This window comes from Bombus huntii, chromosome 14, assembly GCF_024542735.1.
Source record: "Bombus huntii isolate Logan2020A chromosome 14, iyBomHunt1.1, whole genome shotgun sequence".
NCBI classification, from domain to species: Eukaryota; Metazoa; Arthropoda; class Insecta; order Hymenoptera; family Apidae; genus Bombus; species Bombus huntii.
Genome location: NC_066251.1, coordinates 9,152,420 through 9,177,861, shown reverse-complemented (window position 1 = coordinate 9,177,861; position 25,442 = coordinate 9,152,420). Strand labels below are relative to the sequence as shown.

The 25,442-nt window shown below is 36.0% G+C and overlaps 2 protein-coding genes across 7 annotated transcripts in view; one reads left to right on the top strand and one right to left on the bottom strand.

Moving 5' to 3' along the window:
• LOC126873066 (voltage-dependent calcium channel gamma-7 subunit) overlaps positions 1-25,442 on the bottom strand; it is a 76,363-nt gene that overhangs the window by 9,824 nt on the left and 41,097 nt on the right. The gene's annotated exons all lie outside the window — the stretch shown is intronic.
• Positions 43-24,865, top strand: LOC126873060 (uncharacterized). Of its 6 annotated transcripts, XM_050633547.1 has the most exons (7): positions 11,120-11,313; positions 17,343-17,556; positions 17,972-18,626; positions 18,898-19,141; positions 21,080-21,154; positions 21,410-21,547; positions 21,803-24,865. In XM_050633547.1, exons 3-7 carry the CDS (start codon positions 18,594-18,596, stop codon positions 22,051-22,053), a joined length of 741 nt encoding a protein of 246 aa, XP_050489504.1. In that variant the 5' UTR covers positions 11,120-11,313; positions 17,343-17,556; positions 17,972-18,593; the 3' UTR covers positions 22,054-24,865. The 6 variants fall into 6 exon arrangements, 3 of the variants coding, with proteins under 3 accessions (XP_050489503.1, XP_050489504.1, XP_050489505.1); XM_050633546.1 differs by lacking the exons at positions 11,120-11,313; positions 17,343-17,556 and adding an exon at positions 3,721-3,905; XM_050633548.1 differs by lacking the exon at positions 17,343-17,556.

The window sequence follows — 25,442 nt, the reverse complement described above, 5'->3', positions numbered from 1 at the left end:
GGAAGATGATGTCAAGGAAATAATTGACAGATGTTAAAAACTTTTACGTCTTAATTTAACAAGTTTAACTTTTTGCTATTTCAAGCTTCTTCGCTCGTGACCTTCGATTAATTTTCCATAATTATTAGCAAACACCTTCATAGTATAAAATGCTGAACCGAGGGTTGTTAATTAGTATAATTTGTCGCTGCTATTGAGCTGTTTGAAAGAGTACAATTGTAGTGAATATATCATAACTGCGGGAAATAATGCATCGTCAAGGATAACTTATACGTTTCTAGGCTATGGTCAATAAAATTTGCAATAGGCGGGCAAATTATCAATAAATGGAAGATGTTGTAAGAGTTAATTAAGTATGTCACCGGTCTACTATCTGCGAACGAAATTCGCTAATGAAAAAATCCTATCTTATTAAAATAATTCTCACTTAATCAGCAAATATCATTTAAACGAGAAAGATTTCCTTCCTTCTTTCCATTAATTTGTTTTTTAATTGTTTGAAATTGTTGTTTAATTAAACATACAAGGAACGGTGTAAATGAACATTGCATAAAGTACTAATGAAATTAATACTAAAATACTTTTCTCCATTTGTATGAATTAATCAAATCGACAACGACATATTTGTAATAGTGCATAAAAGCATTTGATAAGTATCGTGCCATTAAACGAACTTGTTTTATATATAGTACGAACGTCGTTTATGTACGCTATTGCTGCACTTAAGATAAATGAAATTTTGCGCGAAGGGTTAAGAGGTATAAAGGTGCCTCTTTCAGTCGATTGTAACTCTTCTTCTGCGTTTGTAGCTTTGTAGATGTCTTACCTCTGCGTACTTGATCTATGAGAATTAAAGAATCGTTAAGTGACAAATAAAAAATTATATCTAAGAAATTTCATTCTGCGAGTGGCGTCGTTCCAAGACGTAGCCTTCTTACCATTGACAAATTGTAAGTATACGACTTTTTTATTTCTCTAACAACATTAACTTTAATAATTATATCTTTTTAGGATTTCCTTTGTCTCAATTCATGGAATTGAGAAAATCACTATGATGCTACCAGTATATCTACTAATGCTTCAACAGATAAATTATTTAAATCATTTGTCAAGCGTCGAACAAACTATTATAGATGTTCTTCGAAGAATCAAATTTTCGGATGTTCAACTCGTCGTTCAAAATCCTTACGGAAACAATCTCGGAATAATCAACGAGATCTATAAAATTGTGGCTCAAACTATACCAACGAGTTACATTTCGGTGAACGACTCGGATCCTTTGGAACTGTCATCCTCTCAGGTATCTCAAGCAACGCTGATTTTATACATTTACATCGCAAAAACTTCACCGAATTTCGAACAAACGGAAAATATCATACGCGCGATCGTGTCCAAGAATCGACCAAAAATTCTGTTGATAACTATGATGGAGGAAGCAGATTGCAACTTTGAACCGCTTCTGAAGCAAACGTGGCACAATCATTGGATTGACATAGAGATTTTAGAGTTGTCGAAATTAAATAGACACACAATCGCTGCGAAAATTCATCGGTATAACCCATTTACGAACGTCTACGATCAACGGCCTTATGTTTCGGGTATAGAATTGTTTCCCAATAAAGTGGACAATCTTTATGGTTACCCGATAAGAATAGGCATGCTGAAACGTCCAGGCTATTTATGGTACACGAAAAATTCACAGGGATACCCTGTGATGTATAGAGGCCCGGACGTAAAAGTTATAAAAACACTTGCTCGGATTATGAACTTCACTATCGCAGTATATCCCAGTGAAAACGTATTCGCTGATATAGTCGATGAAAAAATTGACATGATTATTCCGACGTTGTCGCTTTTCGCGGACGCTAATGCTGTAAAATGTGATTTCACTTTACCTTTTAGCTTCGAGAGTTGGTGTCCAGTAGTGCCGGTTAAATACAAATCCAATCATATCGAGATACGCGGTTTAATCGGAATCGCCACAAATTTCTGTGTTCTACTTATATTCTGGGGATTATCGGTCGTATTGAAATTTCAATCGGACCTGTGGCAACCATTGAAAATCTTCGGTCTGTTGATAGCTACCACCATCTCATCGAGGCCAAAGAAGACGACGGAAAGAGTTATATTCTTTCTCATTATACTCGCTTCGTCGATGTATTCGGCGAATTTGTTCATTGATTTGACCAACATAAGCATGAAAGAGCACACCGTGATAGATTATAACAGTTACAAGGAGTTGGACGACGCTGGATTGACTCCCGTTATTTTGGATGGTCTCTTCAACGTAACTTTCCTCAACGAAGACGAATCTTTTTCTCGGTTAAAGAGAAAAGCGATCCAGATGGATAATGCAGAGAGTTGCGTGAATTATTTGGAACAACACAATAATATTACTTGCTTCCTAGAGACGAGAAATGTAAATATGATAATTTATTCGCATGCGCGCGAAGGTAAAAAGGTCCTGAAAAACTGCGAAAAATTGTGTTACGCGAAACCACCGAGTGCGTACTTTTTGAAAAAACATTCGCCGTATAAAGATCAATTTGTAAAGATCATAATACGTTTGGATGCAGCAGGTATTCGTATGAAATGGTTAAACGATTATATTGGTAAATTTCGGCCAAGAAAGACTCACATCATGGAAGTTAATAGTTCGTACATATCGCCTCTCGTGTGGAATCTGGCTTACATCACATGCAGTGGATTTTTAATGTCGCTTTTAGCATTTTTTGGTGAAATTATAATACACTATCTTCGCCGTGACAAGGGGACGAAAAGATTTTTGAACAGATCGTGAAGTTACGCGTATTCGAGACTGTGCGTAGTTGAAATATAAATAGTGGTTTGGAATTCACGTGACTAGAAATACAAGAATTTTTCTTGGAAAAGGATGGCCGAACTTTTCCATCAAACTCGTTAGCTTTCTCGAACTGTTTATCCTTATTAACTCACGTTGAGCATTTGTTGAACACAAATCTTTGCTTAGTAATATTTAAACAATCTAATATTAGGATCAACTTAATGATCCTGTACTTCAAACTGTGTCTTGAAATGCCAACTTATTTTCAGCATGTTTGACCGCGTTGCGTTGCTGTAAGTTTCGTCTATGAAACTGAATAATCCTAACGATTTAAGTAACAAATATCGATAATCTTACCATTAAAGGCATTTCAAAAAATATATCTTATAACGAACGCGACAAATATTCACCTAATAAAGTCACGTCTCTACGTGTAAAATAGGTAAACGTTCAAAATCAATATCCATAACCATTTAGATACTATTAATAACCAACAATATCCTATGCAACACATTTTCTCATATGAAATAAAGAACAATTATGATTTCGCCGTCGATAAACCTGACGATGAAGCGTTTGCACGAGTTTTTCGCACTTTTTGATCTTTCAAGGCCTGAAACGCACCTACTTAAGAGAAGCAGACAGAGAGAAAGAGAGAGAGAGAGAGAGAGAGAGAAGGGTCGCAATTTTAGACGTACGATAAATTCTGCAGTTCCATGAAAACCAAATAAATGCATCTGAAAATGCAGTCGGCCGTGAACGCTATACAAACGGAGGGTTGAATATGGCACTCTCTTTTCCTAGAGTCTCTCCGTCGCATATTTTCCCTTCTAGCCCTTGGTTCGTCAGTTTCCCCACGTTCCATTTCCTGTCGCTACCCCCACTGGGAGTTCCGCTCACCGCTGCGAAGCCACGCAGCAAGTAGTCGGTGTACGACCAGTGTCGGGCCAACCGGCAACGTGTGTAGGTGGTACGTTTACCCTCGCGGTTTATTTCGAACTCGTTCGAGTTCCACGAGACGAAACCGGATAACTTGCCAGTAGAAGGAATTCTGCGTCGTCTCGGGCATCGAAACACATCGCCAGACGCAAGAAAGATCGAGGTAAAGTCGGCAGTAGAGCTGGAAGTCAGAATCGTGGTACACGGACACGTGTCGACGAGGCGCCTCGTTGAACAGTCACCCACGCTTTCCTTCCACGCTTATTGTTTCTCTTACGCCATGCCGCATGAATCTTGATTTTTTTCGTTCTCCGCGTCTCGTAATCTCCGCTTTTTACGCCACGACAACTACGACGCGGCCGATTTGACTTTATTTTTGATGTTGCCCACCTCACGGACACCGATCCGTGGCTAAACGTGTGGCTGCCGCGAAATTTCATGTCGGTTCACGTGTCGATCGTTTGTGTTACGAGGTTTGTTTAATCGAAAACGTGCATGGAGAGGAGATTTGTTGGAACACGATTTCAACAGAAACGTAATACCAGCACCACTGCTACAGTATACAGTACTTATCCCGTTTTAAACCATGCAGTATGCAATTTTAAACCATCTACGTTACTGTTTTTATAATAGTAATTATATATTGTTTTTATAAAACATTTTCACATGTCCTTATACGTGGATTGTAGTTGTTTATGCATATTCATAATTTTATAATTATTATGCTAATGCTGTAACGAGTACTTTATTTTGAATATTTTATACGCTTCTCTATATCATGTATATTCTGTATATTTTTATACAGTTTAAATTTCTCTGAAATGCATAAACAACCGCAGTCTTCTTTTGTTATTTGCTTGTTATCAAACGTAGAAGGAATTATGGAATATTGTTTTCTTTCAATTATATAATGCTATGTTTAAACTAATTTAAAGTAACGAAAGAAGGTTTGAGTTTAAGAAAAATTTTATAGCGTCAGTAACTCAGCAGGTCTTATACAATAGTATCTTCTGGACTAGAAGCTTTTTATGTCCAAAGGTATTGTCATAATGAAAAAATAGAAGTCTGCTTTGCAGAAATTTCATTAAAATTTTGTTGGCCGTCACGAAATAAGTGTTTTGGTACTTCCTAAAATTACTCTGTCAACGTCGAGTACTTAAAATGTTACCTTTTTGTCACGCGGGAATTTTATTATTCCAGAGTACATATTTTGTTTGCGAGGGTTAACGTCGTCGATCTTTGCGAGGTGGATGCCTTCTCGTTCTATTTACAACTTGGTTTCACACCGCGATTCTTAAAAATCGACGAAATTTTGCGGATACATTGTTTCTGTTTATGTTGTTATTGTTCAGCTACGCCTTTAAGTAATTCACGACCAGGGAGCATCGATTGGAACATTGGATATACATAAAGAAGTTTATATGTACTTAGAATGCAAACTATTCTCTCGATATTGCAAACAACGATATTCCAATCGTTTGAGTTTCGATAATCACGCTCGTACGTGGAAATCTTTCCACGAAACTTTTTACTTCTTATCATGTGATAAACGGCAGTTTCGCATGTTACGACTAGCTTTCGTAACTTGCAAATTGACTGCGGGTTGAGTTTGGAATTTTCACCCTAACGTAGCTGTGGAGTATGGGTTCGATATTCGACTGCCCTCGGCTTCCACCCTCTGGCTAAATTTCCTTTATGCATCTTGCGAACCCCTACTTCGATCCATACACTGAACCACAATAGCAGGAACTTTTCCCTCGAGCTGTTGAAATCAAAACTAGAGATTTGGCTTCGGACAGTCGCTGTATCTCGTTTTATTTGCATTTTACAAATTATTTACTTTACTTAAAATCTATGGAACGATTTGCTGTAATTTAAAAAGAAGAAAGATCATATTTATTTCTATGTGTATAATTTATGAATGGATCCAGATGTATATCGCGATACTATATGGTAGTTGAATATCAGGCTTCTTTCCACTTTTGTAAATACGAGACATAGATTCTATTCCCGCGGTGAATCCATTAAAAAGTAATACGATAATAATCACGGTATATTTATAACACATAAATTCTTCTCACAGTGGTTGAGATCGATAATAATCATCGTGGAACGGTATTGACACGCTTTTATTCACTCGGCCAGGACTCGTATGAATTTCTCGAACAAATAAAGTACCATTGAAACGCGTAGTACTAACGTCGATGACTTTCCTGACAACAGGCTTTGTAATGCACCTTGAACTTTTCATTCTATACACCACCCTAATTAACTTCTGCTCTGGCGCAACGAAATCTTTATAACGGCATCCTCGTCGAGGATTTGAGGATTAATGCAGGAAATGCTGATTCTCGCGTCCTAATACTAGGTGGAAATTGCTCGTAACTTTGTTTACCAATCAGTAGGCTAATGGCAATTAGTGTGAAGCGATTGCGTTATTCGATATTGCATTTCTCTTGATTTTCCTTTGATCACGGCCAACAGCAGAAGCTTTTACCACGTTTAAAATCATAACGTGTTAGAGGAACAGTAATTTTATATGTCAGGTGTCAATTTAATTTCTTTTCCGGGCACGTGTATTATTGAAACCTAAAATAATTTACATTTCTAGATCAAAGATCAAATTTCTTTACAAAACGATCGTAAAACTTTTTAAACGTGGAATACATCACATTTTCTACTTATTTTTCTTTTACGTTTAATCGATTTATACTATTTTCACTGTATCGCTTCGATCGTAATTATACGTAAATATGTATAGTATTAAGCGTGTTCTCTTTACTCTTTGTCCTCCGTTCTTCAAACAGTTCAAGAAGACGGCAGAAGTTATAATCAGTTTTAAACAGTAATCGTGCCCTACAGTTAGTGCCATTCACAGTAACAACATTCAGGCTACTATTTTTTACATTACTAAAATCCCATTTTACTTTCATAACACAGAACGTCATTAACGTTTTTGTTACCCGCCTTACATTCTGTCGTATTCCCTGAAGCACAAAGATTTATTTCTTCTCTGTGTCATATAAAAATCTTTACAACTTTTACAAATCTATACAAATCTTTACGTCTATCGCAAGATTCTTTTGCAGGCAACGATAGTAAGATGGTTTTTACTGCTTATAGCAAGGATTTGTCACGGGTCACCGAATGTCTTTTGTTCGACGGTTTATGTTCACACGCGAAGATGAAAACTGGCGATAAATCAGTTACAGCTACTAGACGTTCTATGTGGAAATATTCGCAGTTTAGGTGTCACGGTTGAAAGCACAAGTGAGCTTCGTTGCTTATCCACCATCCGAAGGATTCGTAAAGGTTTTACTTTTTCGTTACGTTACTTCGAATATCTCTTGAACAAGCGGTTAACAAAAGTGGCGAAATATAAATAAAATAGAAAAATCACTATCGATAGGTATAATATAAATTTTGAATCTATAACAAAAGTAGTGGAAGATTCAGCACAGTTGAAATTGGGAAAATGCTTTGAAATTTTTCTCCGGTTTTAATTAATAATGAGTGATAATGAGGATATGTTTATCAATTTCACCCAAGAGAGTGTATCGTATTTGTTATCGTCAAGTTAACGAATATATGAGTGTACAGAGAGTCCTGTGAAAATTGGCTGCGCTTCAACAGCATCAATTATTTCTTCTGCGCTTGCAATATTCGGCGACGAGGCGTAACGCTTTATTTGGTTCGGTAACAGAGCCTCTAGTCCGATTTTAGATCAGAACCATTACTAAACGTTATCAAATGATAAATGTGATTATCTTTATGAATCATTTGTTTAGGAATATTTTTGTCACCGGTTCGTAGCGAATTTTGGCAGACGGTATGTTCCTTTGAACACGCCCGTTCATGCCCAAAATTTTCACGTATTTTACCCGTTTGAACTTTACGCACGTTATTAGTAATTTATTTATGGTTATCATAAATCACAGAGAGACATTGTCAATATCCTCGAAAGTAAAGATGGATGATCTTATTTCGATGAAATTGATATTGATATTTCGGTGAAAAGTTTTCGTAATCGAAGAAACCGCTCTCGGTCAATAATGATGTAATTTGTTATCGTTTCTCGAATTATTAACTGCGATGTAAAAATTCCAAGCTGTTTTCATTTTTAAAGATCGGATGAATGCGCACACGTCTTACGATGTTTGCAAATCCCGCTGAAGTTATCTCGTGTTTCTTTCTGTACCGATATTTCGCTACTGTCAGCTAGCATCTCTGATGTACTTGCCAAATTATACTGATTTATTAATTTTATCGGAAGATATGTTACGGTATAACGCCGTGTAGAAATTTTGGATTAGTTATTTAACACAGTTAGCAAAGCTTGACAAAGATAGTATGCCTATCTATCATCTTCATATCCGTGAAAAATACCACGCTTCCATGTGCTACTGGTCTGCTAAATTTTTTAAAAATATCCCAAGCTAATCATAATACTACGTGACTAACATTTCTTCTTTTCTGTTCTATATTATGAAGCTGTTACATAAGCACATTAAAGCGCGAGACAGAAGGAGGTCTAAATGACCAAGTAGCAAAAGAGCGTATTAAGACCACCGTTAACAATCCTTCTGCATGTTTAATCCCTGCCTGATAATATCGTTCGCGTTAACGGAATTATCGTTCTCTCTATTAGCTTTACCTCTGTCATCCCATTATCCTATTCATATGTTCATTTATTAGCGCGGTTGGCGATTTTCAATACTATCTCTTCTCAAGAGGCGGAACATATAAAATATATTACCGCCGGCAATTTTTCTATTCGACACGATTGTGGTTCCGCATAGTTAGCAAACAGCAATTAAGAAAATTGCCGAGCGTGCTCTTATCCCCGGGAAAACTCCTCTTATCTTCGTTACATGGCCATTTGAATAAAAAGGATCCAGTCTTTCCTTTGATGGAAATCCTCGTTTCTTACCCTAATCACGTTGTAAATCCTTACGGTCATCTCAAGATACCGCTACTCTGAATTTTCTCACGTATTCTCGTGCCAACCAGCGAAGTCGGGAAACGTCTGTGTTTACTCGAAGATAGCTCCCCAGCTTTTGACCATTGTATTTATACCGTCCAACCAAAACAGACGGACTGCATACATCAGCCTTTAAAACACAGCAGTTTGAAAAACAAAAGGAGAGAACAGATTGTAAGGAGTCTGGTCAATGTTACTGGAATTACAAATTAATTCGATACAATGAACCGAATCGACGAAAGAAACGAAAAATAGCAACAGAGGAAGCTGGAACTATCGTGATACATAGAAGAAGCGAATTGGCTTTGAACTGTGGATTCTTTCCGTTCGTATTTATCGACCGACATGTGACCGTTTTTCTTTCTCATAGATAATATACGACTGCAACAGTTTGCGCGTGGAAATGAGAAACATTTAGACTTTAGACAACCGGAGTATGTTTGTACTTCGTCCGTGTTTCAAATGATTCAAAGCTGTATGGAAATTTTAAAAGCTTTGAAATTCTACGCGTGGGATTTATTTCGTAGCAATCGGATTCCATCGCTGAGAAATATATTATTCGAAAAAAGTTGTTATTTCATAGAAACGAGACAGAATAAAGCGACAAAAGCCCGTCGTGAAAAGTAACTTCGTTCCTTTTTCAGTCCAGTTTAATTCCGGTTGGCGGTATAAAAATTTCCATTTTTCCGAAGCTATGCAGTGCGAGCGTGTTATTAAGAAGCCACAGAAGGATGAAAAGTTGGCAAAAATACTTCCAGTCTATAGTATATATATTCTGGATAATAACGAAATTATTTTATCGTCGGTGTTACTTAAAGAAAGATCGCGAGTGATAAGAGCCGCGAGTTTAATCAACAAAAACGTGCTGCGTGCCACGCAATTGTCGTAGGTCGTCGAGAAATTATTTAAAAATATAACTACTGCCAGGGACCTATTTCTGGCGAAGACTGGCTGGCCGATCGTTCTGAGTTCGAGGCTCGTTCGTCGCGTCGCGTCGGGTTGGGCTGAGTATACGCACGCGATCTGCACTGACACGTGTCGACGTTCTACTCGGTGTCAATCGCCTATTAACGTTACCCTGTCTTCTCAATTTACCGTGGAGTTACGTGGATCGATTTGTCAGATATGTGAGAGATACCTGTCACGCGCAAATTGATCGATTCGTTTCAGGAGTTTTATTTCAAACGCTCGGTCGGAGTTCTTAGATCTCATACCCTAGACGGTATCGGTGTTTATCTGTGAAATTAATCGAAAGCTTCTGTCGGTTTCGGTTAATTAATCAGAATTAACTAACATGTTTAGTATTTCGGGAAACTGTAATTAATATATTTGGTAATTTCCGACGTGTTCCCAACACCGTGTCTCGCGCAGCACGCGATGCGTTAGTAATTAGTGTTAATCGCATTTAGCGATCCGCGAGGGATTCCACCAAGGGAGTTGGCAGCTTGCTGACATGTGTAAATACGCAATTGAGTATTATCCTTGATTCGCTGAAATTTCCAACGATTAGACATCAACGTAATTACTGATAAAATCTCTACATGTCCAAAAGGAGTAAATATTGAACGAGCACGATGAGGATAATTACGAAACTTCGATTTATAATTATAACGTAGAAAGTTTTGAAGTTCATCGTGACGCCTCCGGCGTAAGATTATTATTCTTCTTGCTAATTTTACTTCTTGTCAACAATCGTGCTTCTTAGCTTGTATGTTATTCCCGTATTTATTTTCCTTCGAAGTGTATGAAGTTGACTAAAATGATGTCATAACGTGGAAAGCAACTTTCCTGTCAGATCAACTACCTTGTATAAACCGATATACCGAACGAAATTGTATTTCATGTACTTTGAAAAATTCTTAGAACTCGGAGAAAAATTCCGTTGCTTATATGCATATAAATGCATGTATCAATATTTTTGCCGAAGTTTCGAAACCAACTTTACTGAAAAATCTCCTTGCAATTTCCTTACATGTTTACCATTTTGATTTACTTTATTTCTTGAGAATAAAATATCATAGTTTTTGCGCATTCTTCGATTAATTTATCAACATTGGAAGATCCAAAAGAGTACCAAAGAATGACAAATGTATTATTATTGATATTAAACCATCGCTGTTATTAATACCGAAATTATACATTTTCCTATTTACAAGACTTCGCACTTTCTAAAAGCTGAATAAGTCTCCCGGTATCTTTCGTTTCTGTTATCCTTGTGTCGCTTTTCTATCGGTTGATCCGCTTGAAACCGCATTGAAGCACGAATGATTGCTGACTACTCTGGCGGGTGTTGAGTTTTCTATTACAATGAATCGAGAATGTAGGCCAATAATAAATTGACGCGGACGCTTAGATCGATCGATAAGTACGGTGCATTTAGAGAGCAACAATGACGTTCCTGTCAGGTAGTCATCGTGTTCGTTGATTTGAATTTGCTCATGAGCAAACAAACCCCTCAGATCTTTGGCTCTGATTCTATTCTAAGCAGACGTCCGTGTATTTCCGCTTGTCTTCGACGGTTCAGGGCGAGAATAGCATCGACGGAAATTTAGGAACGCTGTAACTTCGTGTTTCGCCGTTATATTCGACGGTAAGTCCCATAAACTCCTCTGCCATCCACAACGATCAATCATCGATGTAGTGGATGAGACGGAGAGAGAGAGAGAGAGAGAGAGAGAGAGAGAGAGAGAGCGAAAAAGGAAGAAAAGAGGAAAAAAAGGAGACGAGGACGCTACGATGACGATAAATCGACGAACATTTCGTTCGGAACGTCATTGTCTCAGTGGCATTCGTTTCATCATTTTTATTTTGCTCCTTTAGCAAAAGCTGTCCTGTCCGGTAGCTTCTTTTTATCTTTTTAGTTTTCCACTTTTGAAACGAAGATGAAAAAGAAATTGCTGCTTTTAAACGGCGTAATAATCGACCGTTTCACTTCCTTATTTCTCCCTTCTATAACTTATTGAAAAGTATTCCCTTTTCTTCAACATAACGGAGTCGTAAAATTGTTCGTTTTTAACAATTTGGCGAACAACGTGATTGTAAAAGTCATCTTTACAGCACGACATTAAGAAGCTCGTTTGAGAAAGATTTCACAACTGTAACAATAGACTCTGAATGTGGGCCAAATATTTTTTACGTCGATTCTTATAGTCATTGTTGTGCAAATTTTATTATTCTCGTTGTTCAAGGTACAGGCTTGAAGAAATAGATTTCCTCCACCTCCTTTTATTTATCTAATATTTCCTCGGAAACTCGAATACGTACCGATGGGAAACAGATTTACATATGTTTACGTACATCTATGTTTTATGTACTATTGAAGCAGAAAAAGTTGAAGAGAGAAACTCGACAGGTCGAGATAAAAAATCAGACAGCTGTAAAGACTGTTCGTGACAGTTTTATCACTCACTTTTAAGGTACTTTGCAGTAGATTAGATAACAGACTCGGAGCAATCGAATTTCTTTTTGAACTTGTAGAAATTTATGGCAGTGCACTTAATAAAAAACAGAAGAAACATTCAAATTTTCAAAACATCTATGAAAGATTGCGAATTAGTCATTTTAATGAGGCTGGTAATTGTAGTGTTAAGAAGTTCTACATCGATTTGGAGAGTATTTGGTCCGTTCCAGCGAATGAACAGGTGATCCATACATTTCGGACCATTAAAAGGCGGATAAATGTTAGAAAAGAACGGCGTAGGGCGGAAAAAAGGCGGAGATATTCAAAAATAGCCACTGTGGGTGTCGTGTCTACAGTCTGACAGATCGTTGCACGGTTCGCTTTGTCAGCATTTATAACTCCATGCGCAGTATGCGCAGCTGCAGCTGCGGTTAAATAAACCGGTGTGCAGCGTCGTGCTCTGCGGTTCTGCGCTTGTAAACGAATAAAACAATAGCGAGTGCATTGACGTCATCGTCGCAATGAAAAACGATGAACATCGATAACATCGAACGCTTGACTTTTATGTATCGTTAACACTTTGAGATGAAATGGTTCAGCCACGTGCACTCTATAATCTTAGGTTGGACTCTGTCGGCACCGACCGTTTTTTAATTTCGTACCGTTTGCCTCTGCGCAAGGAACTTTTTCACTTGGACAGCGACATCGTTCGTAAATTTCACGACGATTATGAATTTATGCCAACTTTAGTTTGTAGTTTATAATGGGATTTCTTTTCCAGCGTCGTCTCTATATCTGGTATGACGGATTCCTAACATAGCCCACTGAATGCTTTGGACGAGTTATCTCATTTACTTGACCGAAATTTTCATTATCGTTCGATTGAATGAATTCGATTATCAAGAGTGCGGATTCCCATCATTTGTACCAAAAAATATAGATACTGTAGAGATCGGTAAATTCCTATTGGGAATCATTTCAATGGACTTGGACAAATAGAGTTTTACCGTAATTCATGCCAAACTTTGAACGTTCATTCAAGGAGTTAGGATAAAATTCAATCTGTGATACATTTTCTCTGGTGATGTAAAAGGGTCAGCGATGTTGTGAGAGGACCAAACGATGAAACTGGCATACCGAGGATGTTAGTAAAATTCGTATCATTGTAATATTACAAAATAAGTCAACGAAGTTGTTTGAACAAATTGCCACTGAAACCTACTTAACTTGTGTGATTTAATAGTGCACACCGCCAACAGTTTAAAGTTTTGCCATTTGCCACTTATTTCACAACTAAAAATTATACGATCAACTTGAAAGTTAAGTAGTAGTGCATATCGTCGCTAAACTAGGACAAAGTGCATAACAAAATTAAGCACGTATGTAATATATAAGTCTATAAGATCCATAAGTAAATAATGCCATTACCCTATTCTTAACTCTAATAACAAGAATTTAAATCACTATTACTTTAGTTCGAATCTGGAATGAAAATTAAATGCCAATCTTCTTCGTCGTTACCCAATGGACTTGTAAATATGATTATACTTTTACGTGCGTATTTATTTTTTCATTTCCAGAAATATTCGTAATATTTCATTAGGTGCCTTGAAATATGCATTAGGAAAATTATGTAATCGTGCTATTTATACATGTTAGAAATTGTTGGCGACAAATTTTGACGAATAATGCCAAGTCTAATTATTTCACTAATTAATTTCTTGTTAATACTGTATAAATTACCGACCAGAAGTTTGAGACCACCGCGCGTTCCATAGAATCCGGAAGTTAAAAAAGAACTTCGCTCGAAATCCTGTTAGCTTACACTTCGTTACACGTTTCCAACATTATAATTAACGTTCATCGTATATTCGAATAAATTTATGAACAGCTTCGAAATATAATTTTTTGGGAATATCGCGAAAATTATAACTTTAATTTCCTGGTAGCTTCTCCTAGCGAATGTCAGTCAAGCTACAATCTTTTCCTCCGTTGCAAAATTAATGAACGGAACAGAGATTCTAATTTTGTACCGAAAACACAGATTCTTGTTTCACGAGTGAAAACAACGCTGCCCAATGGAAATAAGGTTAATTCGTTCTAAAATTGTGCGGGAAAATCAAATTATTAGCAAAGTTCGCGTAACGGAATTTTTTTCACGTGGAGGCAAAAAATGAAGTTCATTAATGCGCCATGAAAGTGAAAAAGGGAACGTGTTTCGTAAAAACTAGGCCAAATGCCGGTAATTCCTTAGCTCGATGGAACCTCCTATGACCCTGTCTTCGTTATATTATACCTGTACGATTTGCCGCAATGCCATTATTAATAAAATTATTTATCATTTTTATGAAACGCCCGCCCTGAAAGCACAAAGGAATGTTTTGATGTTATTGAAATACTTTGCCCGGGAAATAAAATTACGTCAAATAGCTTCTCTTAAAAAAAAAAAATTCAATTTCTGGGAAACATAGGATACGAACGTGTTCTAGGTTTTAAAAAGATCTGAAATAATTCTGCAAAGTTTATTCTCTGATCAGAGATGAAAAAGAAAAAAATATGCGGTTCTGTAGTTTCATATGTCACAAGTTAAACACGCTATACGATACAAAATCAGCAAAACAGCCTGTTTTTTCTTTCCTCCGCTTGGTTCATTTTGTAAGAGAGGTTTTAGGAAAAACTTCCTACAACATTTTTAAACAACAGGGGATATTGGTATATTGATATGATTACTTTGTAGTACGTGACTGTACATGATATTTTATGTCTACAGATAGATCACGAAGATCGTTTTTCACGATTTGCGAGTCTCATAAATTCGTGTCTGCATGTGTGCTATGATAAACACATCCATCGACAAATCGTAGGCTTTAAGATACTTTTGGCGATCGTTCGATTGCCAGTGGTAGTTTCTTTCGCGTGATATTCTGATCGTTTGATCGCTTGATATAAAACTGAAACACGATATGACAGTTGTAGCATTCATCGAGAATAATAATTCATTACTAAAATATGTTTGCGCGTTTATTATCTTTTTTTAAATGGATTTCTCAGTAGCCTTTTTCTCTATGATCTCGTACGAATTTAATCTTAATATTAATTACAACAAAGTCCCAGTTTTCTAAACACTGTTGTTGAAATATTGCTTTCGGCATACAAGTAGAATTTTCCTAGTAGTTGAGTAACATTTAATTTACGATTTCTATAAAAAGAAACATTTTTGTTCCATTTTACCTTACCATTAATGTGGTATATGAAACCTACCCGCGTATTCTTGACATCGATTAAATTTTTGCCCCTTTGCGCGCAGAAGGGGTTCGCGTTAAACCGCCTTTTATTGAAATACGACCAATTTCAGCAAAATGGATGTATTTTGTATCGGACGAGTCAGACTGTGGAACAAACATAATTAAAATTTTAATTAACAGCAAAAGGATTCTATACCGCGTGTATAATAATTGGAAGAAGTTCGGATAACAGATGTAAACCAATTTTCCTACAGATATCAATCACTATTAACAATATGTTGCTTCGTATAATCAATATTTACATTTCTATATATTTAATAATAACATTCATTACCAAAGATTCCTAGAATGGATATTACCAGTATTTACTTATTCTTGTACGATGCGGGCCAACACTCTGCAGGAGAAACAGTCGCCACGTGCCAGTAATGCAATACGCACTTTGTTTGTGTTTACATATTCCTATCTTGGATTGTTTACTCTGCGTACTCTATGCCAAAAGTGCTACGAATTAATTGTTCGGGACACTTTAATTAGTAAATAGTCTCATTGAAGCGTAGATTTCATCGAAGAGTACGAAACGATATAGAGTAAATTTTCGATTTACCGATGCCTGCCAGTCGATGTTGTCTTGCCAAAATGTTCCGTTTCTGGTAAACAACTCATGCGACTCATACCTAGTTTCTCAACTCCTGTATTATACCTGCGTTCGTCGTGTCTATTTTCTCTTTGTACGATTCACGCTCAACGAATATAGGCCGATTAACCAGAAAAATATAAAAAGAAATCCATAAATTGTCTACTTTATAATCTGTAAATTCTATTCACGATTTCTAGTTAGGACCGCCTCTTTTCTATTTTCGTTCTATATCGAATTATTCAAACATCACGTCGATAACTTTCATCTCTCGCGCATCTGACGAATTCGAAGGATTTTCTCTAGACAGTGTTTTCTAGATCTCTGAATTAAGATTCCTGGATGAAGATGGTTCAATGATCGTGACAAAATCATTAGCATCTGCGCCAGTCACTGACGTAGTAGCTAGTATCTCGCTCTAGACCTTTCAGATCTATAAGCACGCGTTTGTAAATTTATTTTCGTAATAGCCTTCTCACATTTTCCATTTCATATCGGTGAAAACGATACAAGAAAAAATTTTCGCATTGTCAACGTCGTTGTCCGCGCCGATGAAGTATAAAAGGGCAAAATGATTGCACTCGAGGATCGATGTCTCCTTTTTCACAACAATTTTGAAAAATTATAAGCCGAACAGATGGAGGAATTACGTACATTCATCATGTCCGATTAATCCTGTTCTAGTTTATTTACATTTAGACTGGCGCATCGGATTACGATTGGGAAAAGATTATGATTAAAAATGTTTGGATTATGATTAATACAGTCATTCATAACTGCTCGGTTACTTTACGTTCAATCATAATAGCGGCGCAAGAGCTAACAAATGATTGGTTAGATTAACGAAGTTAGTTTGTTGGAACAGGCACGATACAAAATTGTGGATTTCGTTGACAAAACAAATAAATTCACACGTGACTATACACGTTGTCTAGGATGATTGTTCACATTTCACGTTTTTTCCATTGAGATTATTCTTCCTAATCCCGTGTTCTCTGAGAACATGACAACAAAATTCTACACTTGGCATGGTGCATTATTTAATTTGGCTGCTTCAAGGAGTTGACGTGCTGTAACCTTGTAGTAAAGGCGAATAGAATGAAATTGATACGTTTCGGCAGAAAGTCCAGCTCTTGCCAAATTATTTCAGGCACGTAGTAGTATAATTTACTTATATATGTTTCTTCGTGTTTTTGCATTATTGTTTTTCAAACCACAAATTCGTAGTTTCTTTGTCTGCATAGGAGATACTGCGTTTTATTTCACTGTATATCAGAATATTACAAAGTTGATATCATTAATTTAATTGTAAGGAGTTCCATTCAATTATTATGCAGTCTGGTCCCTGAATGGCTCACATATCAAAGTTTGCGGCAATAAAACGGGTAAATAATTAAGATGGAAGACATGACAGTAGCTCATTATTCCTGACTACACCCAACTCTCAGCCATAAACCCTAAAGACACTTAAAGCCAAGGAATTTTAAAATTATACTGGCGTCCGAGCTACTCAACTTCGCTCAACTCAACACTAAAATATTACTATACAACGTAAGTTAAATAATCTTAAAAGCATCAGATAAAGAAGATGAATACAAGCTACGTTGTACAATACAAATTTGTTACCAAGTTAATGAATCTAAAATTCGTCCTTCTAATTTCCATTGTGTTTGTTCATTTCGTGTTTGGATAAACGTGTAATGTACATATTATGTTAAGGCATGTTTGATCAGTTTACAAAGTTAATAACCATATTAGTGTACAGAATAACGGTATACTAATCGCGACGAAGAGAGTCAAGTATCCGTGGAAATTTCAAATTCGTGCCAAATAATTGTAAGTGATTTGTGAAAAGATGGATACGTGATTGGAATTGACTGACAAAGTACTCGAATGTTCTTTGTTATCGTATCGATTATCTACGCAGCTTCTCTATCATGAATTTTTCTTTTCTCTACTTTTGCAGGTCTTGTCAAACAACATTTCACGAAACTGTGAAACTACGTGAATTCAAAGTGATCGTAAAAAGAAACTTTCTTTCCGAAGAGTTCTAAAGAATTAAAATTATAATCGTCGAAATACAGAACAGAAGAAAAGAAATGGAAGCTACTGAGTGGAATATTACTGGGAAAAGTGACACAAATAATCGAAATGAATGCCTGAAAGAAATAACGAAGATGTTCGAGAATTAAAGAGAAGGAAAGCAAAGAAGTTGAAACCTTTCAGGAAGCTTCTCATTGATTCCTGTAAAAGTAAATCTCGAACCAATCAGAACAACTACGTAAATGAATTTCTAAAGATTTAATACAAATGTCATTGTAAATTTCACGTCTAATGAAATATCGACAATTTCTTTGTAAGAAAACAGATTCAGTAAATATTAAGAATATTCGGAAAACTGACAAGTACATAATTAGATATTAGTTTTATCAGAATTTTTCTGTGCCATCTGAAAACGTCAGCTCTGAATATATAATAAATGCAATATGGTAGCGCACTAAGCAAAGTGATTAAGTCCGATCACAAAGGAGAAGTAGACCGTTACGTCTGCCAAATAGGAACTCCAGGTATTCAAAGGATTGAACAAAATGGCGAGTCGAATGAAAGCGTTATACAATCAGGTACAATATCATACGTTTTTGCTTTTATTTCTGTCTCGTCTCATTTTATAATTAACCGTTTCATTTCAACTTCCGGTTCACTGCATGTGCGATAAAAGATTCTAACAGAACGGTTCCCTAATTTCTCTGTGCGAACGTAACAAAATTTTGAATGAAAATAAAATATTATAATTAGATATTTGTATATATTTATAAGTGTTTATTTTTACAAATTAAGGAAACGGGATCGAGATGAAATCTCTAGATATTTCGTGTGCGTTTTGTTGTACAGGTAATCTTCGAGAGGCGAATTCTTCTTGGTTGTACTGTTCTCGTTGGCCTGTCAGTGTGCATATGGTCGATTGCCATTGGAACCGATCACTGGTTCACAGTCGAAGCACCGAATGAAGGAGGTTTACCCCTTGGGGATCCAAGCAAAGGTAGACGATTAATCTACAAGCATATGGGTCTCTGGAGAGGTTGTGTGGAAGGGACCATGCCACAGTCAGAAAACTCCACCGAAATGATCCCCTACAGTAAGTGTATGGAATGTTTGAAAAATGTTATCGAATATTATCCTCCTGCCCCGTATTTTCTCGACACAACGTTGAAATTTGAAAGGACGACCCATTTCATTTTTATATTATTTTCATGTAATATTGGAAAGTTCGGTCTGCTGTGAAACGTGGAAAACTTAATAAAACGAAACTGCTGTTCAATCGGATAGCCATATTTTATCGGTCACCTAAAGTGAGTTTAATGATTCGAAATTTACTGGAGAAACAGAGCCTTGTAACTGATTTACGTTTATGAAGTTTAACTTTGATCAAAGTCACGGTAAAAAGAAGTAAACCCAATACAGCCAAGTTATTCTCTTTGTAGTTGGCTCAAACAACTTTTGTCGTGCCTTCCCAATAATTAAACCAGCTATACGTAATTTAGATTCGGGCGAGCTCGTGACAGAAACGACAATACACTCTGTTGGAAACGACCACTGAGAAATTTTACATCTTCATCAAATTAATGGCAAAGAATTCCACACCTGTGGAACGAGGGATAAGAGACGTGCCACGATATGTTGGCTGTCCGAATGACGATGGCGTCGTTTCAAAAAAGGCGGGTTCGATAATCGATATACATAAAGAATAAATGCATTCTGAAACCTCGCTCGTTAGTTTCCCGTGTTTTAAATAGAAACAGTAGAATAAAATTGCATTAGTTGTAACACTATGTTAGGCAAACGACCTTCTGCAACATTGATAATTCATTTTCAACAAAGTATACGCATACATACGTTCTTTCAACGTTGAACGATCAGAGTTACTCTCTTTCGCCTACAGTTTCCATCATTTACACCACGTTAAACCAATACGCACCGTTGCCCAACAGACTTTGATTTATCACACTTCTGCTTAAAGAAGGCGGATATTCATCCACTATGTCATCCGGAGATTTACCATACCTCAATAAACCAAGCTCGATTATAAACCTCTCTTGGTACTTAATTTATACGTTTGCTCACACTTTGATGCACTAGCCTGATAAACTTTAAATAAAAATCTACAAGTACAGATTTCTCTTTTCTTTCACAATTGCAGCAACTCCTCTTATTATCGTAATGTTTTTAAAATACGCCGATTTAAATCAAATATCGTGGATAGAATTTTTGCTCTTCTCTCTTCGAATTTGTCGTTACAATATCGCAGATTCGAAGCAATTAGAGACCTAAAAAAGAAAGAGGAGTAATTCTCTAACCAAAGCAGTTAATTTCACTCCTTGTAGTTAATTATGGCTATGTCAGAATCCGCATCTGTAGCTGTACACTGACTTGTCATACGTCACGTCTACTGTTCCACACCTGTGCTTCATCATGCATATGCCAGAACTGAGTTAGATAACCGTAATATCATCATAAATTGTCTAAGGGTCGATCATTGCTCTCATCGTATCTTCATCTCTAACCTGTTTTCAGAATTTATCCTTGTACTAACACGAAACGACACTTCCCATATTTTTAGACGACACGTGTTCACTGAATTTTTATCGTTAAATCGTTTATGTAATTCGTAAATCTTTACGCGCAAATTCCTAATTATATTCGTTAAGGTGTGATGGATTCACGTTTCGTCGACCGTAGCTCGCGTAATCGAAGGATTAAATATCATGTGGTATAAATATTGATCACGGTCTCATTGTCTCTCCAGTTCCGTTTAAAGGCTGCGCGTAAAAATAACTCACCATGACGCGAGACACGAACGAGGCGTTCCAGGCAAAGAAAGATAACCAGGACGAGAAAATAGTAAATGGAAGCTGGGAGAGAAATGAAGATGGATAGGGTGATTACTGTAAACCAGGGATTTAACGCAAACTGATTCGTGCATCACGCTTGCAAACAACGGGCCGAAGTCTACATTAATCAAGCGGTAGTTTAACTTTTAATTTAATATCCAACATTTTCATCTTTTTTCTTTCAGAGGAGTGCAAGAATCAGGACATGTTCCCAACCGAGAAGCAGTTCAAGTTGAACCCAGGATTAAACACTGTAGTCAGTAAGTGAAACTAAATTACCAGCGTACTGTTCTCTCTTTTTTTAAATTCTTTTTCGAAGAATCATCCACTTGAAATACGCTTGCTCGAAATACACGGAGACATTTGTTTAAAAAATGCATTATCATTGTGGACCTTATACAAAATGAAACCTACATGTGCTTGACGTAATTGAAAGATAGACGATACTATTAATTATAAAAGAAATTTATGAAAGCATCACCACACTTGAATTACTCTCAATTTATCACTTGCAGATTATTCGAGGACACAGGCATCGTTCGCGATAATCAGCCTATTCGTGATGATAATGGGCTTTTCTTTCTCGATCTACACGTTTCGTAATCCACGATATATGTTCAAACGATTGGCTGGTGGAATACATTTCATTAGTGGTAATTAACACAATTACTAGTTTAATTTAGTAACTGTCATGGATACAGATTTATTGTTGGTTTATTGAATCACTGCATTTTTTGTTCTATCTCTCGCTCTATGTTTCGTTCTATTAACGCGAAGATCTCGTAAACTTCCGATCTAGCGTTTAATTTTTAGTAGCTCTACGTATAATAGATCTCAAAGATGTGTGTTTTATTATCCTTAACTTACGACGTTTTAACGATCCAATCATCGTTTTTATCTCGTTTCAGCCGCTTGTAACATGGTGGTGATACAAGTGCTTCTGTCCTCGATCAATTTCGAAAGCAAACATGTACACACGACATTTCCAAAGGATGCAACCACGAAGTACGACTTTTCTCTGATTCTGGCCTGGATAGTATTTCTCTGCAACCTGTTCGCGGGTTGTGCCTTTATGGTGTTCTCCAGGAAGCGAAAGAGGGACAAGGCACCGACGGAAGAAATTGCGATGGCTGACGAACCGACCATAATCGGTCGTTGATTCGTCTTCGATTATTTCCTAATAATTGATAAATTCGTCGTACGTTGTTGAAGACTGTCGCCTGTGCGAGAGGAAATTTGTGATTCATGGAGTGAATTCGATGAAAGTAAAAGACGCGAACGTACTACATATCGTGCGTAACTAAATCATGTGGAGACAATCGTTCAAAGATTGTTTGAAACAATAAGCGAACGATAGCAAGCTTGTAGCTGTAAGTGTCTTAAGAAAACGTTTTAAGAAAATGGATAAAGTGCTGAATGCATTTTGTGACGAAAAGAAGAAGAAATTGGATATCGGTGCATTTGTATGGTAATTTTAATTCTGATTATCTTTATGGTTAAATAACTAACTTTCGCATACATTTCTCTATCCAGTTCGGCAACACTGTTAACGTTATTGTTAAAAGACAGAACGTAAATGTACTTCGATATTCAATTTTCCATCTCCCCCAGGTGGTTGGATTAATCGATGCTATTGTATCGATACTCTAAGAGAAAAATATATTGAACATTTTGTAAACAGGATAGAAATAATTTATTGACAACAGATACTATTTTTCTATCATATCGGAATATGGAAGTTCAGAATACTGGGACCATTTAACAGAAATTGAAATATCCCTCGTCGAATATCTGCCAAAACGAGCGTAATAAATTTAACGTAAATAAAAATTTTAAAAGCAACTTGTTTGCAAGGCGTTGATATTAAAACTCGGCTCGAAGCAAAGCTTTCAATGAACGATTACATGCGTATTTGAATAAATGGTAACTGAGTACGAAAATAAGATATTATATACAACAATCAGATTCTGAGATAACCACCAAACTATTTATTTTTTTACACGAAAGTGTATATTTTTCTACCTTCTTCAACAATATACTCGTGAACTTTAAAGACTAGAGATATAGTAAACGAGAAAATATTTTGAATCTTCTCGACGTAATTTGCGATATGTATATGTAACAATGTTGAAAAGACAATATTTCTCTATAAATAGATATTCGATATTCTAGGTGAAACTCGGTGTCGAAATTATGCCCAAAGAAGAAGATAGATATTTAGAAATAGGAATGCCGAAACAATTAGTAGTTACCCATATTCTCTGTGCAATCTATCAAGTCTAGAAACTATTTTGGAATAACCTTATACCATAAGTGAAAGCTATTGTATTAATTAAACTCAGAGAACAATGTTCAATTATGAAACTTCACGAACCAGCAATTTTGGGGGAGTTAGAAATGGAATTATTTCGAGATACACGAGAATATTACAAGTTCTTGGATAGAATGGAATTATTGTTAGTTACGCGAATTAAAACAAGTTTAATTAGCAATTGACTAATTGCTAATAAGCGCGATATATTCGTATGTAATATACGTATAATTTTGAAAATCTTGATATTTAACAGAAGGAAGAGTGTCGCTTATTTTTGCCAAGGTCCATAATTTTATTACGTGTCTAAAAAATAATTTATGTACTTAAAAAGCTTACGCTTAAGTTATTTAATTATTATTACATAACATTAGCTATTTAATTAAGGAATAATAATTAAATTATTTTTTATCGAAAGCAAGCAATTAAGATGCGTAAAAGACTTAAGGATCTGAGCAAAGTTACGATGGTTATTAGGTAAATTTACGATTCTAGTCATCAAAGATGCTACACCAATTGTACAATGACTAAGCGAATGAAATATTTGCACAAAAGTATGCTTAATATCAAGATATTCCGCTACTTCAAATGATTATTTATTAAGTATCATGATGCTAGTCGGTAGAGATTTAATATTCAATCGTACAACTTTTACATTAAGATTTATCTTAACACTCGTTAAGGGCACGTTAATCAAAGTTCAAAGACATGATTCTTCATGTAAAAGATTATAGAAGATTAATTCTATGTAAATAATATCACGCCCAATCTTTATCTCTCGATAAATTGAGAATGGTGCAAGTGAAATATTATCGAACTGTAAATTGTTTCTCTACTTACTTACTCGTACAAAGTGTTCGTGTTTCAAGTATAAATTTTTCGAAACGAGATATCTGCTTTTTGCACTATTCTTATTTTCAAGCGTTCGATTACAGGAAGTTTCAACAACTTTCTGGGATCCTGAGAATCGCGATTTTTACGACGATGATTCCTCGTCATCTTATTCATGGCATAAATCCATACGCACATTTGAGAACTCGCGAGTAAGTATTACTTAAACGAGTCTTTTTACGTCTGCATAAAAGGTGAATTTGCGCCATCGATATCACTTATATTATTATCTAAGATGTATCGCTCTTTGTGGTTGTTTGAATTTTAAGAATTTTATTGTCCTCCGTACAAAAGATTATGTAAATCAAAGTTCGCTAATTAAAATTCTGGTTCTGATTTCACAACAAATATACTAATTGTTCATCGTAACAATTAAAAAAGAACGTACAAATACATATATATACACATACATAGTGCCAGTATAACTCGAGAAATGAAATACGAATTATAGTAAATTAATGTAAAATAACGAGTACGTGATTTTACAATTTGTTTTAATTTACAAAATTAGCGCAGTCTCGTTATCGTTTAAAGTTCTTGTACTATTTGAAGAACAGATTGATTGCTCTATATAGATTAGCGAACATTGATTTTAGAATGAACTGCACAAAAGTGTCTGACTGAAAGTTCCTTCGCCTTTTGCTTGTTGAGTATAAGCAGCTGCCCACGCGTTCTGATAAAAGACATTTACTTTATACACGTGTACAAGACCATGAAAATAAATGTAATTGCTCTTTTCCACGATCGAAATAAAGGGTATTCACAAGTACGGTAAAATATCAATAATTATCGTTATAGAACGAGAAATGCTCTCACAGATGATTGACTCGTATTATTTGTTACGTAATTACTAATTGTGGCCACATATCATGATGCAATTAATAATTCTACATCAAATAATAATGATGGTTAATTTGCAATTGATTGTCGATGATTGGTCTATCAAACCGGAAGTTCAAACTGGATGTTCAAACCGGAAGTTGTTCTTTAATTTGATTCGAATTTCAATCGAATTAAAAACAAAAATCGAAAAGGGAGGATAAAGTGCCAACTTCAGTTGGTGTCGTATTCGTTGCGTCGAATCACATTGTTCGGATATTTTTAAATTTCTATTTGCTTCGCGATATTCTCGAGGAAAATATGAAGATGTTTTTGCAATAACAGTAGTTTTGTCAAAGCCATATACTAATGATCTGGATTCAATATGATATTCTGCTAAGACTGATTGGTTGAAGTGTTTTAATTTAACTCTGTTTTCATATCCTTTGTTTCTAAGTTTATCAACTTTCGTATTAAAATTAGATATACGATAGAATTTCGTTCATTTGAAACCGTTGCCGAATAAG

What these genes read in the sequence shown, in the direction of transcription:
- LOC126873060 (XM_050633546.1), top strand. Translation starts at nt 18,594, where the DNA reads ATGGCGAGTCGAATGAAAGCGTTATACAATCAG. An exon ending in TGAAAGCGTTATACAATCAG is followed by an intron (nt 18,627 to 18,897) that starts GTACAATATCAT and finishes TTTGTTGTACAG; the next exon opens with GTAATCTTCGAGAGGCGAAT. An exon ending in TGGAATACATTTCATTAGTG is followed by an intron (nt 21,548 to 21,802) that starts GTAATTAACACA and finishes ATCTCGTTTCAG; the next exon opens with CCGCTTGTAACATGGTGGTG.